Source organism: Phaseolus vulgaris, chromosome 3 (assembly GCF_051622355.1).
Source record: "Phaseolus vulgaris cultivar YP4 chromosome 3, ASM5162235v1, whole genome shotgun sequence".
NCBI lineage: Eukaryota > Viridiplantae > Streptophyta > Magnoliopsida > Fabales > Fabaceae > Phaseolus > Phaseolus vulgaris.
Window position 1 is genome coordinate 34,611,426 of NC_143500.1, and position 12,939 is coordinate 34,624,364.

Genomic DNA, 12,939 nt, shown 5'->3' on the forward strand with positions numbered 1-12,939 from the left:
TATTGACTACAGTTGTAACACATCAACAAGTCGCTTTGGCCGAGTGGTTAAGGCGTGTGCCTGCTAAGTACATGGGGTTTCCCCGCGAGAGTTCGAATCTCTCAGGCGACGTTTATTCTTTTTTGTTTTAATTTTGTGACATTTTTTTAATAGTAAAACATACTTAACAATAAATATACCACAGGACGAGAAAACCAAATTGTTTTTGTTCCTTTTTTTTGTACATTTTAAAACAGTTTTATTTCTTCTCAAAATACCATCTCAATATTTCAAAATAAAAAAACTTCAATTCTCCAAGCACCCTACTTAATTAAGATCCTTTTTTTTTCACTGTTAATTTAAGTTAATTTTTTAATTTCTAATGAAAGATTTAAATCAAGAAAGTATAAAAAAAATTAATAGATTACAGAATTATGAGCATTTAATCAAATGAGATAGTAAAATTGAGCATTATTATGTCATATTTTACAAACGTGATCGTAAAATATGTAGAGATTAAAGAATATTAAGATAAAATATTTAGTCTAAATCTAGAATACTAAAATCTAAAAAAGTCGAAAAATGGATGAGATAAACTATGAAATAGTGAAATAGGGAAAATTGTAAAATATCCAAAAATTATATGTATTAATAAAAATAATATACCGAAAAAAAATGCAGTTCCACTTTCATTACCGAAATTTGGATAAAGAAAATAATGTACTATATATTAAAAGTTGAACTTTTACCAAAAATAAATTGTTCCATGAAAATTAATTTTACTCTCAATAAATGGGTTTTTGTGTAATGTTAATATCTTGATGTATTTTTAAAAATGAATTGTATTGATTTATCTTACTTACTTAGAGGTTCAAGCAGTGCCAGATTGGGTTGAATCTATTAGAAATTGCTTTACATCTACTTAATAATACGACATGACATAACTAATTGCTGAGAAGAAACACATTAATTTAGACTATTAATGGACTAGAGCATAACAATCTTATTATAAAAATTAGTGATGGTAAAATGCATTAACATTGCCGACCAGAAAAAAAACGCTATACTTAATTGAATTATATTTTTTATTGACGAATTTTTTTTAAAAAAATATATTAAAGGAATGACTTAACCAATGTACGTATGGTCAAATTCTTTACAATCGACTATATCATGGGAAATCCATAAATCATTACTAAGTTTCTAATCTCACTGAGTTTTAGTTAGGTTTAAACTTAAATTCTAAGATAAATCATTACTAAGTTTTTAATCTCAGGCACATAAGAACTAAGAGAACTAGAAAATTAACAATGCTGCAAAGAGTTACCTATTAGCCTATAAATAAATAAATATATATATATATATATATATATATATATATATATATATATATATATAAAATAGCTTCTGTATTAGAGAAAAAAGAATAGGGTGTTATGCAAATTCAAGGAAAAATACTCCTTAAACCTTTTACTTCTTTACGTAATGTTTTGGTTTCGTGACCTTGAGCTTCTTTTAGCTTTGCTGGTTAATTATTTTTTTAAAGAGTTTGTGATATTTTATGATAAAAAATGTTATTTAGGTAATTATTTTTAAAAAATTGAAATTTTAGAATTTTATTAGAATAATTAAATCGCATAAATTTCTATAATTTTAAATTTCACTTAAAAAATACAAATTTAAAATTATAGTAATTTATTTTATCAATAAATATCAAGAATGATTTTTTTTTATTATCTACAATTTTTTTAATCGTATATTATGATTATTCTTTTATCGATATAACAAGTTTTGTCATAGATCATTGTTTAATTAATTTTTACTATTACTTGCAAGAAGAATGACTTCAACATGTTGTAAATTGTGTTGCATGCCAATATTTTATGCATGTAATTGCAAACTATATACCTTCTTCAAGTATTGCACATTAATTCTTTTTTATGCCAATAAATAAATTAAATAAAAAATATATTTTAGGATACCCAACTCATAAATAAAATATCTGGTCACACCATAAATGTAGAGAAAATAATTTTATACAGAAAACACAGACTAATATGCTCAATTAGTAAAAAAAAAATGAAAAACACATTATATTGCTTTTGTTTGTTTTTGGCTAATGGTCTTAATTGGATGATGAGAAAGGAAAGATACCTTGTTTTGAATATGAAATGATCAAGCTTTTAGTGTCCATTGTTAAATTTAAATATCGATTTGCAGTCAAAGACACAAACCCTTTAACAATGAACTATTTCTTCACATCGTTATTAAAATGTTCACAAGCATAGTGTGGTATTGGATTGCTGCAAAGTCCCGCGAAGTTTATTTTTCCTATTCCTGTTGGGTTCTGGATCCTTTGGTTTGTATACGGCTGATTCGGTAAAGCTAGTTAGCGCTTGGTTTGGTTGATCTTTTGACCGGCGGTTTTGGGTGTCGAGTTAGGAGTTAAATTGTATGTGTATTTGTAAAAGGGTTGGACCACCCCTGAAGTGATTCTCATTTATTGATTTTTTATTGCTGATAAAAAAAAAAATACCACACTGAAGGTGTTTTCATATGTGAAGTTATAACGGTAATAAATTTTCCTTATGCTCTATATTTAAGGCTCTCATTAATAAATAAAATATCAAATTCTTAAAGTCTTTACAAATATATGGGGAAAGATACAATATCAACCACATCAATTTTTTTTTTCTAGTACATCAAATTGTTCTCTTAAAAAGACGCAACAATCTTTTTTTTAATGAACCCAGAACTCGTAATGAATCCAAAGTTTAACTGTTTTTACAATATGAAATTTACAACCAGTTAAATATATTGAACTAAAAGTTCACAAGTAATTAATTTGTATTATCTTGAAATTCATAAGGTAAATTTGACTATGAAGTTTTAATAAAAGTTTTAAATATAAATTTATTTAAAAATCTTAAACTAAAATCAAATTTTGAAAAGACAATAAATTTTAAAGTTAAGTATATAAACTCTCCCACGTACAAAATCAATGTCCCACATATATAAAAGTCTAATTGAAAGGCTGAGTTGTGACTTATATCTCATAATTGAAGATATCTAATTAAGTGCATGCATGTTAAATATTTCGCTAGAATCATGAATCAGGTTGAAAATTAATTTATATTGTTTAAGATAAATATTTATATGATTTTTAAATAAGAAAATGAAACAAATGATAAAAAGGACAAGAAAAAAATATTTATATTTATTGATTTTAGTATCAATGTGACTAAGTATAAAAATACAACTTCTTTTCATAAGAAGATTAGTAATAATATTATAGATACGTTGAATGGTTTTTTCCAAAATACCTACATGTAGAACATTAATATAGATTTAGAAACAATGTATGTTACAATAAACTCATCATATCTCAAAAATTAAACATAACTAAATCAAGACTTATTCTCTTGTAGTTTAGCTCTATAAACAATGTACTTATAGGTGTACAAAACTTATAAAATTATACATTCAATTGTTTATATATTACAAAATTTAGAATTAGTTTTAAACTGAATAAGCTTTATGTAACTTTAGTTTAATAAATATCCATATCAAATTTTAGTGTTGGTGCTACTTTTACAAAAGATCCATCACCATAATTACTTAAAAATTAATTTTACAGAATGAATTATGTGAACGTTATCTTAAATACGCACTGTTACACATTGACTTAGGGTTAGTAGGTGGTGTCGGTGAATTTTGTGTCCATTTTCTTTCCTCATCAACAAATAAGAGTGTTTGTATTTGTATAAAGCTTTTGCAACCACTCATTAATTTAGGCAACAAAATTTATTGAATTTGGCTTTATATTAGTTTGCTAGCTAGATAACGTCATAAGTTAACTCATAGTAGAAATCGAAAATCATCGTAGTCACATTCTGAGTAGTAATAAAAGGAATGAACATGCTGTGTGTACATTCTTAATTAATAACCTTTGAAGACACATCTGGTTACAATTTTATGTTTTGCTTAAGCTTGGTCAAACTAGTCTGCACAAATGTTTCAATTGAATCCAATTTCTGTAAACATAAACCTTCAGCATGGATCAACATAAACGCGTAACTTGCAAGTTGAAACCACAGCTATTATTTAAAATTAACTTTTTTAGTTCACTACAAGAAGCAAAAAAAAAAAGTGGTTGTCCACTTGTGGGACTAAATAGTGTCAGCTAAGCCTTCACAATTAAAGAAAATAAAATAAAGTGGGAGAAAACGTGGATTATACTCACACAAATTTAAATAATAATAATAATAAAATTTTAATTTTTTTGAAGGTTAAACCCATGCTATTTCTACTTAAATTTGAAGGTTAAGCCACGCTATGACTACTTTAAATTTTGAAGGTTAATCCTCCGCTATGCATTTCATTTTAAAATTAAATTTAAAATGAAAGTCAAAGTACGTTTCATTTTTTGGGTTTCATTTTTGGGCGTAAACTCATAATGTGAGCACTGAGCAGTGGAACGTGAACTATTGAGCTTGAGCTTGAGCGATTTGAATGTGAACGATTGAGCTTGAGCAATTTGAACGTGAGCGATTGAGCGAATGAGCGATTGGGCGATTGACCGTGTCACAGTGAGTTTCGTTCTTGATTTCTTTCTTCCTTTCTATGTTTTTGAAGTTCTTTCGGATTGTGTTGGATTGTGATTTCTAAAACCCTAATAGTGACTTAATTAGATGTTAAGGGGTCTATATGGATGTTAATGGGTCTTTGTTAATTCATTGATAAAGGTTGAAAAACCAAGCTGTGTAGCATCGTGACTTGTGAGTGGCTTGTTATTTTAAGACTATAACATCGTGACTTGTGTAGCATTGTGCCTTGTCTTATTATTTTTTTCATTCCTACTCTGCCAATTCTATAGAAGATAACTTCGTGATGATATATCAGAACACATTGAAGAGAACTATTTATATAAATTTTGTTTGCTTAGTTTTAAGAAAAATGTGATTTTGTTTGCTTGGTTCATTCAAGTTTCACATGTCACCTTTCTCACTGAGAACATTTTTATGACCAGAAGAACATCCTTGCATTCACATGAGACTTTGAAATTTTTTATGTCAACAATCCTCATTTGCTAAAATATTGAACAAATTCACATCTATGAGGCACTCTTCCTATAAGATAAACTGCATGGTTACATTCAGCATATAGTTTGCTTCGAAGTGGTTGAACTTCTATGTACTAACTGGTATAAAATAGAGTACAACAAAATATACTATGTTTGAGTTTTTAGACATTGTATGATCTGCGTTTTCAGACATTGTATTAATCTGATGCTTGGAATTGGGATAGCTCATAATATTATGCATTATATTTAATTTATTAGCTTAGAAGAAATAAATATTTTTTAGATGGTTCAAAGAATTCCATTAAAACCAGTTTAGAGATACACATCAATTGTTCAAATATATTTTATTGAATAATTTCTACCCAATTTTAAAACATAGAGGCACGTAGTTAGTGGCATGTTGACTTTTTGTTGAAAAGTTACTCAATTAGAAGTTTATGTTTTCTTATTCTGGGTGTAGATTGAAGAGCTCAAGCTTTGCTCCTCTACTGAGGTAATTATTGCATGAGGTACCTGTTGGGTAAGAAGCCAGGACCAATTGGGTTGGGCTGAGTAGACACCATGTTTTAGTGAGTGAACTTAATCACTGTGTCCCTTTATTATCTTTATTTATCTCTATTTAAAGAGATCATTGTACTTGTAATTGGTGTGCAACAGGATAAAATGAAAACCTAATAGTTGCCCGTATGGATGTAGGTTGTAGTTGGCGACCGAACCACATTAAATTATGTGTTGTTTATTTTCTCCAGTTGATTTGTGATTGTGTGTGTTGCTTCTGCGTGCATTTTTTCCATCAAGTGGTATCAAGAGCCTTGGTTCGTTTACACACCAGAGATCCGATCAGCACAAATTAATCGACGAGACGTGAAAATTGCGGCTGCAATAGCGTCCCAAAGCTAGGGTTTTGCAGAAGCAACAACAGCTTCCCAAAGCTAGGGTTTTGCAGGGGCTTTAGCGACATCCAAAGCTAGGGTTTCACAGAGGCGACAATGACATCCCAAAGTTAGGGTTGCATGTCGCTCTGCAGGTGTGCTGGTCTGAGACGGCACGAAGTGTAGTGCGACGGCGGTGACCAACGACGGTGGTGGTGCGGAGAGCGAATAGCAGCGGTGCGCGTCCTGGAAGTTGCGGTCTAGTGCGGCGAAGCGCCAGTGCATTAGAGACTACGACCAGGTTTGTTGGTGACTGATTTTGGGTGGTGCAATTTTTGTGGTCTTGATTTAAAAAAAAAATTGCCAAGATCTGAAATTAGTTGTACCGAGTATCTCGACTAGTTGTTTGAGATGGTAGAAAATGGGAAGTTCCGAATTGAAAATTCGATGGTACAAATTTCAGTTGGTGGAAAATGAAAATTGAGGATTTGCGAGTTCAGTTACTGAGCACATCAATATGATCTTAGCCAGACTTACGTCAGTGGGCATTAAGTTCAATGATGAATTTCAAGCTTTACTACTGCTATTGTCTTTGGCTGACAGTTGGTCCGGAACGATTACAGTAGTTACCAGTTTAGCGGGATCTGATGGATTTACTTTTGAGAAGATTCGTGATCTCGTTCTTGGCGAGGACGTCAGAAGAAGAAGTTTTGGGGACTTATCTAGTGAATCGCTATATGTCATCAGAGGTAAGAAAAATACCAGAGATAGTGGGAGCAAGAACAAAAGAAAGAGTCAGTCAAAGACTCGGGATTGCTCAAGTGTAACATGTTGGAACTGCAAGGAGGTGGGGCATTTCAGGAATCAATGCCCAAATGATAAACAAGTCAACATTACAGAAGACTCCGCGGACGAGGACCTTTTAATCTGTTGCATGGATAGCAGTGTGGATTCCTGGGTCATGGATTCTGAAGCATTGCAGAATCTAGTTATTGGAGACTTTGGAAAGGTAAGACTAGCGGACTACAAAAATCTTGATGTTACAGGCATGGGTGACATAGTGTTGAAGACACCAGTTGGTTTATGGACTTTGAAGGATGTCAGAGTTGTCCAAGCTTGAGGAAAAGTTTGATTTCTGTTAGGCAGTTGGACGAACAGGGACATGAAGTGAAGTTCGGAAATCAACAGTGGAAGGTTGTCAAGGGAAATCTTGTCATGGCCTGCGGAAGAAAGAGATGTTAGTTGTATATGGTCAGATTACCGCGTCTGAGGGAGTGACCATCCCAGTTCAGAAGATAAACAAAGTCTGGTTCACAGAATCTCTTGGGCAGAAGAGAGTTATCTTTACAAGAGAGAAACCCAGAGCCACAGGTCAGATTCAGGATTAGCGAGCATAGAAAGGTTCAGGTAGACCAGTCAGAGGTACTTGTGGCAGTGGGAACACGGGTTGTGCTTCAGCTAAGGTTCCTAGACGATAGTGGGTTAGGAGAACCAGTATTCCAGCGGTTGAAACTTCTCCATAAAATTTCTTGTTGAATATGGAGAGTGTTTGTTCTCAGGTTGTTACAGGATCCGGTAGTTCCTGTAAGTGGGAGTCGGTAGGAATAGAGAACGGTTCAGTGATTGACGTGTTGAAACTCAGGGGAGTTTTAACGAAGTCTTCAAAATGATTAAGAAGACTGGTGGCAACTAGAGGTGGAACATTGAGTTTCGTCGACATATTATAGAAGTACATGTACACAGTTGAAGCGCAGGTGAACATTGTTCTGTGACTTCAAGTGGGAGATTGTTGGGTATGAAGTCAAGACCAATTGGGTTGGGCTGACAAGACACCATGTACACAGTTGAAGCGCAGGTGAACATTGTTCCGTGACTTCAAGTGAGAGATTGTTGGGTATGAAGCTAGGACCAATTGGGTTGGGCTGAGTAGACACCATGTTTTAGTGAGTGGGCTTAATCATTATGTCCCTTTATTATCTTTATTTATCTATATTTAAAGAGATCATTGTACTTATAATTGGTGTGCAACAGGATAGAATGAAAACCTAATAGTTGCTCGTGTGGATGTAGGTTGCAGTTGGCGACCGAACCACGTTAAATCATGTGTTGTTTATTTTCTGCAGTTGATTTGTGATTGTGTGTGTTGCTTCCGCATGTATTTTTCCCATCAGTACCTTTTGTGAACTGGAACTAAGTTGAGTTTTTTTGGTTATATTTGTTGATATTTCATGGATTTGTATGTGCTGCTGGATTCTCTGCAACTTAAATGTATGGCTAGTCAAAAGTGTGATTTGCACCCCTGTTAGTTGCATCAGCCTCTGATTGCCACGACTAATGCTTGTTTGTTTTTCCAAACCTTATAATTGTATAGCAATTGAACAGTGAGGCGTTCCATAACAACATATATACGTTATGTATTATTGAAATGGACCCTACTGCAATGGAATATGAAATGCAGATACAACCAAACTAAAAGCTATATGGAGCCTGCTGCAATGTAGCAGCCTTCATGTTATGGACTCATTAGTTCAAAAATCTTGCCCTCTACCTACATTTGATCCTATTCAATCTGCAATATTTTTTTGCAATGTGCAATATTTTTCTATTTTAAACTTTGAATATTAATAATTATGTTAATAAAATGATAAAGGTTTTATCATCAATAAATTGTACAAGTAGCATTTTTTTCTTTGAATTTCTTTTTGAATGATACAATATAATTTTGTTAATTTTCATTAGAACTTTAACTTACAAAATGGGAGATGTCATATGACAGGACGTTTTATATTCTAGGATCAATATTCCATTGATGAGGAATTGAACTTATCACACTCAAGATACAGGTTGAATGGTTATTTGTGATTGGAAAGTACCTACTTAGATCAAAGGAAAGTTTGATTGTATTGCTATATGTTTAACAATACTCTTTGGTAGTGAATTGCTAAGTGTAGATGTAGGAGAAATGAGAATGTTAAGACAAATGTGTATACAAGAAAGGATGGGATACAAAATGAATGTATATATTGTGGAGTTAGTCGTGTGACTCCAATTGAGGACAAAATCATTGACAAAACGTTAAAATGATTCGGACATGTGCATAAGGTCACTAGTGGGGAGAGAATACATCATATATTCAGTCTTCTGAAAAGGGATAGAGGAGGACCAGGGATATTAGAGAAAATTGTTAAAATTTAAAAGAGATCTCATGGTGCATAACATTCATTAGAGTTTGGTCCTTAACTAAGCCGATGACATCATGTGATTTATGTAGCCAAGTTCACATAGTATAATAAGGCTTTTGTTGTGGTCATTAAAGCTTTATGTTACCCTTTGAATGTAAGAAAACATTATAACAAATGTAATGCTATGATTAATGGAAATATAAAATTGAGGAGTTTTCAAATATGAATGTGGTTTTCATAATACTAATGCTTATTTTTTTAATTGTTGTATCTAATCACTTTAATTATGTTTACTGATATGTGGAACATTTTGTTAGATTGGTATTCATTGTGTATAAAAGAATTATTTGGAGTTATTTAAGTACATCTATTTATCAGAGCATATTTGATGCAGACCATTCTCCCTCTGAGGGGTAAGATTCTGAATATTGAAAGGAGGGATGAAGTAGTAATGTACAAAAATGAAGAGATCCAAAATTTAATTCTGAGTCTTGGTCTCGGTGTGAAGGTTAAAATACTTCCTGTTTCATTAATTTGCTATTAACGAAGGAGCTAAAGCACAAAATGAACTGATAAAAACGCAAATGAATAAATATACATGATTGAACATTCTGAAAAATAGGCCACAATGAACTGTAAATAAATTATAAAATATTACTAAATTTTGATCTCTTCAATTGCTAAATTGTTAGTTCTGTCTTATTTATTTTCTTATATTGAAACTAAAGTTATCGCCAGTGATATATGATCCATCCAGAGTCTAGTGAAAGAGTGACTTCCATACAATTTGCATAAAATTTAAATTTTAGTAAATGCAATCTTTAAACTGTTGAGATTTCCAAATGGAGGTCAACAAAACAACCAAGTTAACAACAATTAATGTGATTTTCAAAGTGAATTTAGAGTAAACAAAATATAAATGCGAAGGTGAGCAGAAAGAGAATATGGTAATTAGGGGAGACAACAAAAGCATTTGGTATTGTTGTCATGTTACAAAGGAACCCAAAGTAATCTTGATTCCACTTTATACATAAAAGTGTCATCTAGAAGATCTGAAATATACATAATTAAATTGTTTCCACTTTCTTTTTTGTGATCAAATTAGGATAGGGGTTGTTGAAGAAGGCTTTTGAGCTATCAGTTATGTGTGATGTTGAGGTTGCTCTCAGGTACCATTATTTCTCCTCCTTCAACTTTCCCAAAGAATTTGATGCATGTAAACAAATGCATGGTTATTGCACAACTAACACATGGTTGTTGATCAGATCTAACTACTAGTTTTTAGAGGAATGCAAAATGAATTTTATATATCTTGTTTATGCTTACAGGTTAGCTGGTGCAAATTTGAAGTGACCGTCGACTCTCTTAAACACATAAGGACTTCAACTCCTTCAAAAATCACTTAAAAGATTCCTCCAGTGGTAAGCCCTTCAGGTCAATTTTGTATTTTTTTTTTCTGTTGAGATAAGTATTTAGGTTTTGTTTATTCCATCTAATATATTATTGAAGCAAACATACAAATCATGTGGTTTCACAAGACCGTCCAATTAAAAAAAACTGGTTTACAACCACTTTTTGACTAATATTTTGAGTTGAAAATCACTTTACAAATCAAAACTGATTTCACACCATTGTGATATGGTATGATAGTTTTGTTTGATAATTCTTATATACCACTACTCATAGAGCAGTGTTATATTGGCTAATAATTTCTTCTCTACTATATACATATATTCCATGTAGAAAAATGGATCGAAGTTGGATGTGTGAACGACTTGATCCTTCAAGAAGACTTTGCAAACAATTCATTATTGGAGTGAGTGAATTTGTTTCAAAGGCAATGGATCAAACTTTTTATACTTTAGAAGGAAAGATAAGGTCTCCTTGCATTAAGTGTGTCTGTGAGAAAATTCTTCCACCATCTCATGTGAGGGCTCATTTGCTACAATATGGTTTCAAACCTAACTACAAAGTTTGGGTTCAACATGGAGAAGAGATGTCAAGTGAAGACAATGCTGGTTATGCATCCAGTGGCCATGGAAGAATGAAACCTGTTGATAACATTGGTTCAATGACCAATATGGTGTATGATGCATACATGCAAGAAACAAACATAACAAGTCATTATGGTCACATGGACAACGAAGATGAATATGTAGAAGAGTCACCTAATGCGGAAGCCCAAAGGTTTTATGATATGTTAGCAACTGCAAATGAACCGATTTATGATGGTGCCACTGAGTCAAAATTATCAATACCCATCAGACTACTAGCAGCTAGAACGAATTGGCATACACCTGAAAAATGTTTAGACCATTTCATAAAATTGTTAGTTGATGTAGCTCCCAAAGATAATTGCATACCAAAATACTATTATGAAGCTAAAAAAATTGTGTCAAGTCTTGGATTGAAAGCCCAAAAAATTGATTGTTGTGAAGTTGGATGCATGTTATATTACAAGGATGACAACCATTTAACTGAATGCAAATTTTGTCATCTTCCTCGATATTTTCCTCCTAAGGGTGACAAGGGAAGATACAAACAAATTCCAAGGAAGAGAATGTTTATTCGCCAATCATCTAAAGATTACAAAGACTGTATGCATCAGTAGAATCTGCTAAGCAAATGAGATGGCATTTTGAAAAGAAAAAAAAAAGATGGCATACCGCGACATCCATGTGATGGGGAAGCTTGGAAGAACTTTGATAAGATATATCCGAATTTTGCTATTGACCCACGACATGTGAGACTTGATTTATGTTCCGATGGGTTCACTCCTTATGTCCAAGCTTCAACATCCCCATATTCTTGTTGGCCTGTATTTCTTACTCCTTATAATTTGCCCCCTGAAATGTGTATGACCAAACCATACATGTTTCAAACTTGTCTCATATATGGCCCAAGTAACCCAACTAAAAAAATAGATGTCTACTTGCAACCTCTTATTGATGATCTTAACCAATTGTGGAATGAAGGTGTAATGACATATGACATCTCTACAAGAGAAAACTTTGTCATGCGAGCTTGCTTGATGTGGACAATCAATGATTTTTCAGCTTATGGCATGTTGTCAGGATGGGAGACTAAAGGGAAATTAGCATGTCCTCATTATATGGAGGACACAAAAGCTTTTACATTACCACATGGTGGTAAAAGTAGTTGGTTTGACTATCATCGTCGATTCTTGTCTACCGATCATCTATTTAGGAGAAGCAAGAGTAGATTTACGAAAAACAGGATTGAGTTGGATGGGCCTCCTAATTTCCTAAATGGAGAGCAATTGTGGGAATTTATTCGAGACTTTCCAAAGGTGACTGATGGTCCATTTGATACCTTATTAGGGTATGGACAATATCATAATTGGACAAAAAGATCAATCTTTTGGGATCTGCCATATTGGAAACACAATTTGATAAGACACAATCTTGATGTCATGCACATTGAAAATAACTTTTTTGATAATGTCTTCAATACTGTGATGGATGTCAAGGATAAAACAAAGGACAATCACAAGGCAAGAATGGATGTTGCTTAATTTTGTGGACGTGGTGACTTGGAATTGGTTCAATTACAAAATGGGAAGTTAGGAAAGCCAAAGGCAAACTACACTTTCACAAAAAAAGATGCAAAATCAATTTATAAATGGATTACGGAATTAAAAATGGCTGATGGATATGCCTCTAACATTGCCAGGTGTGCAAACATTGATAAAGGGAGTATGCATAGTATGAAAAGTCATGATTGTCATGTCTTCATGGAGTGTTTACTACCAATTACATTTCGTTCATTACCAGAATTTGTTTGGAATGCGATAGCTGAAATA

General features: G+C 32.6%; 1 protein-coding gene and 1 non-coding gene across 2 annotated transcripts; both read left to right on the forward strand.

Annotated features, from left to right (window-relative positions):
• The first annotated feature begins 29 nt into the window (after nt 1-29).
• Nucleotides 30-111, forward strand: TRNAS-GCU (transfer RNA serine (anticodon GCU)). The gene has a single exon. It is a non-coding gene; the product is annotated as a tRNA-Ser (tRNA).
• A 10,752-nt stretch (nt 112-10,863) lies between these two features.
• On the forward strand, nt 10,864-12,651 carry LOC137805561 (uncharacterized). Its single transcript, XM_068605506.1, has 2 exons — nt 10,864-11,713; nt 12,092-12,651. The coding sequence occupies exons 1-2, from the start codon at nt 10,864-10,866 to the stop codon at nt 12,649-12,651; spliced, it is 1,410 nt and encodes a 469-aa protein (XP_068461607.1).
• Nucleotides 12,652-12,939: the final 288 nt, after the last annotated feature.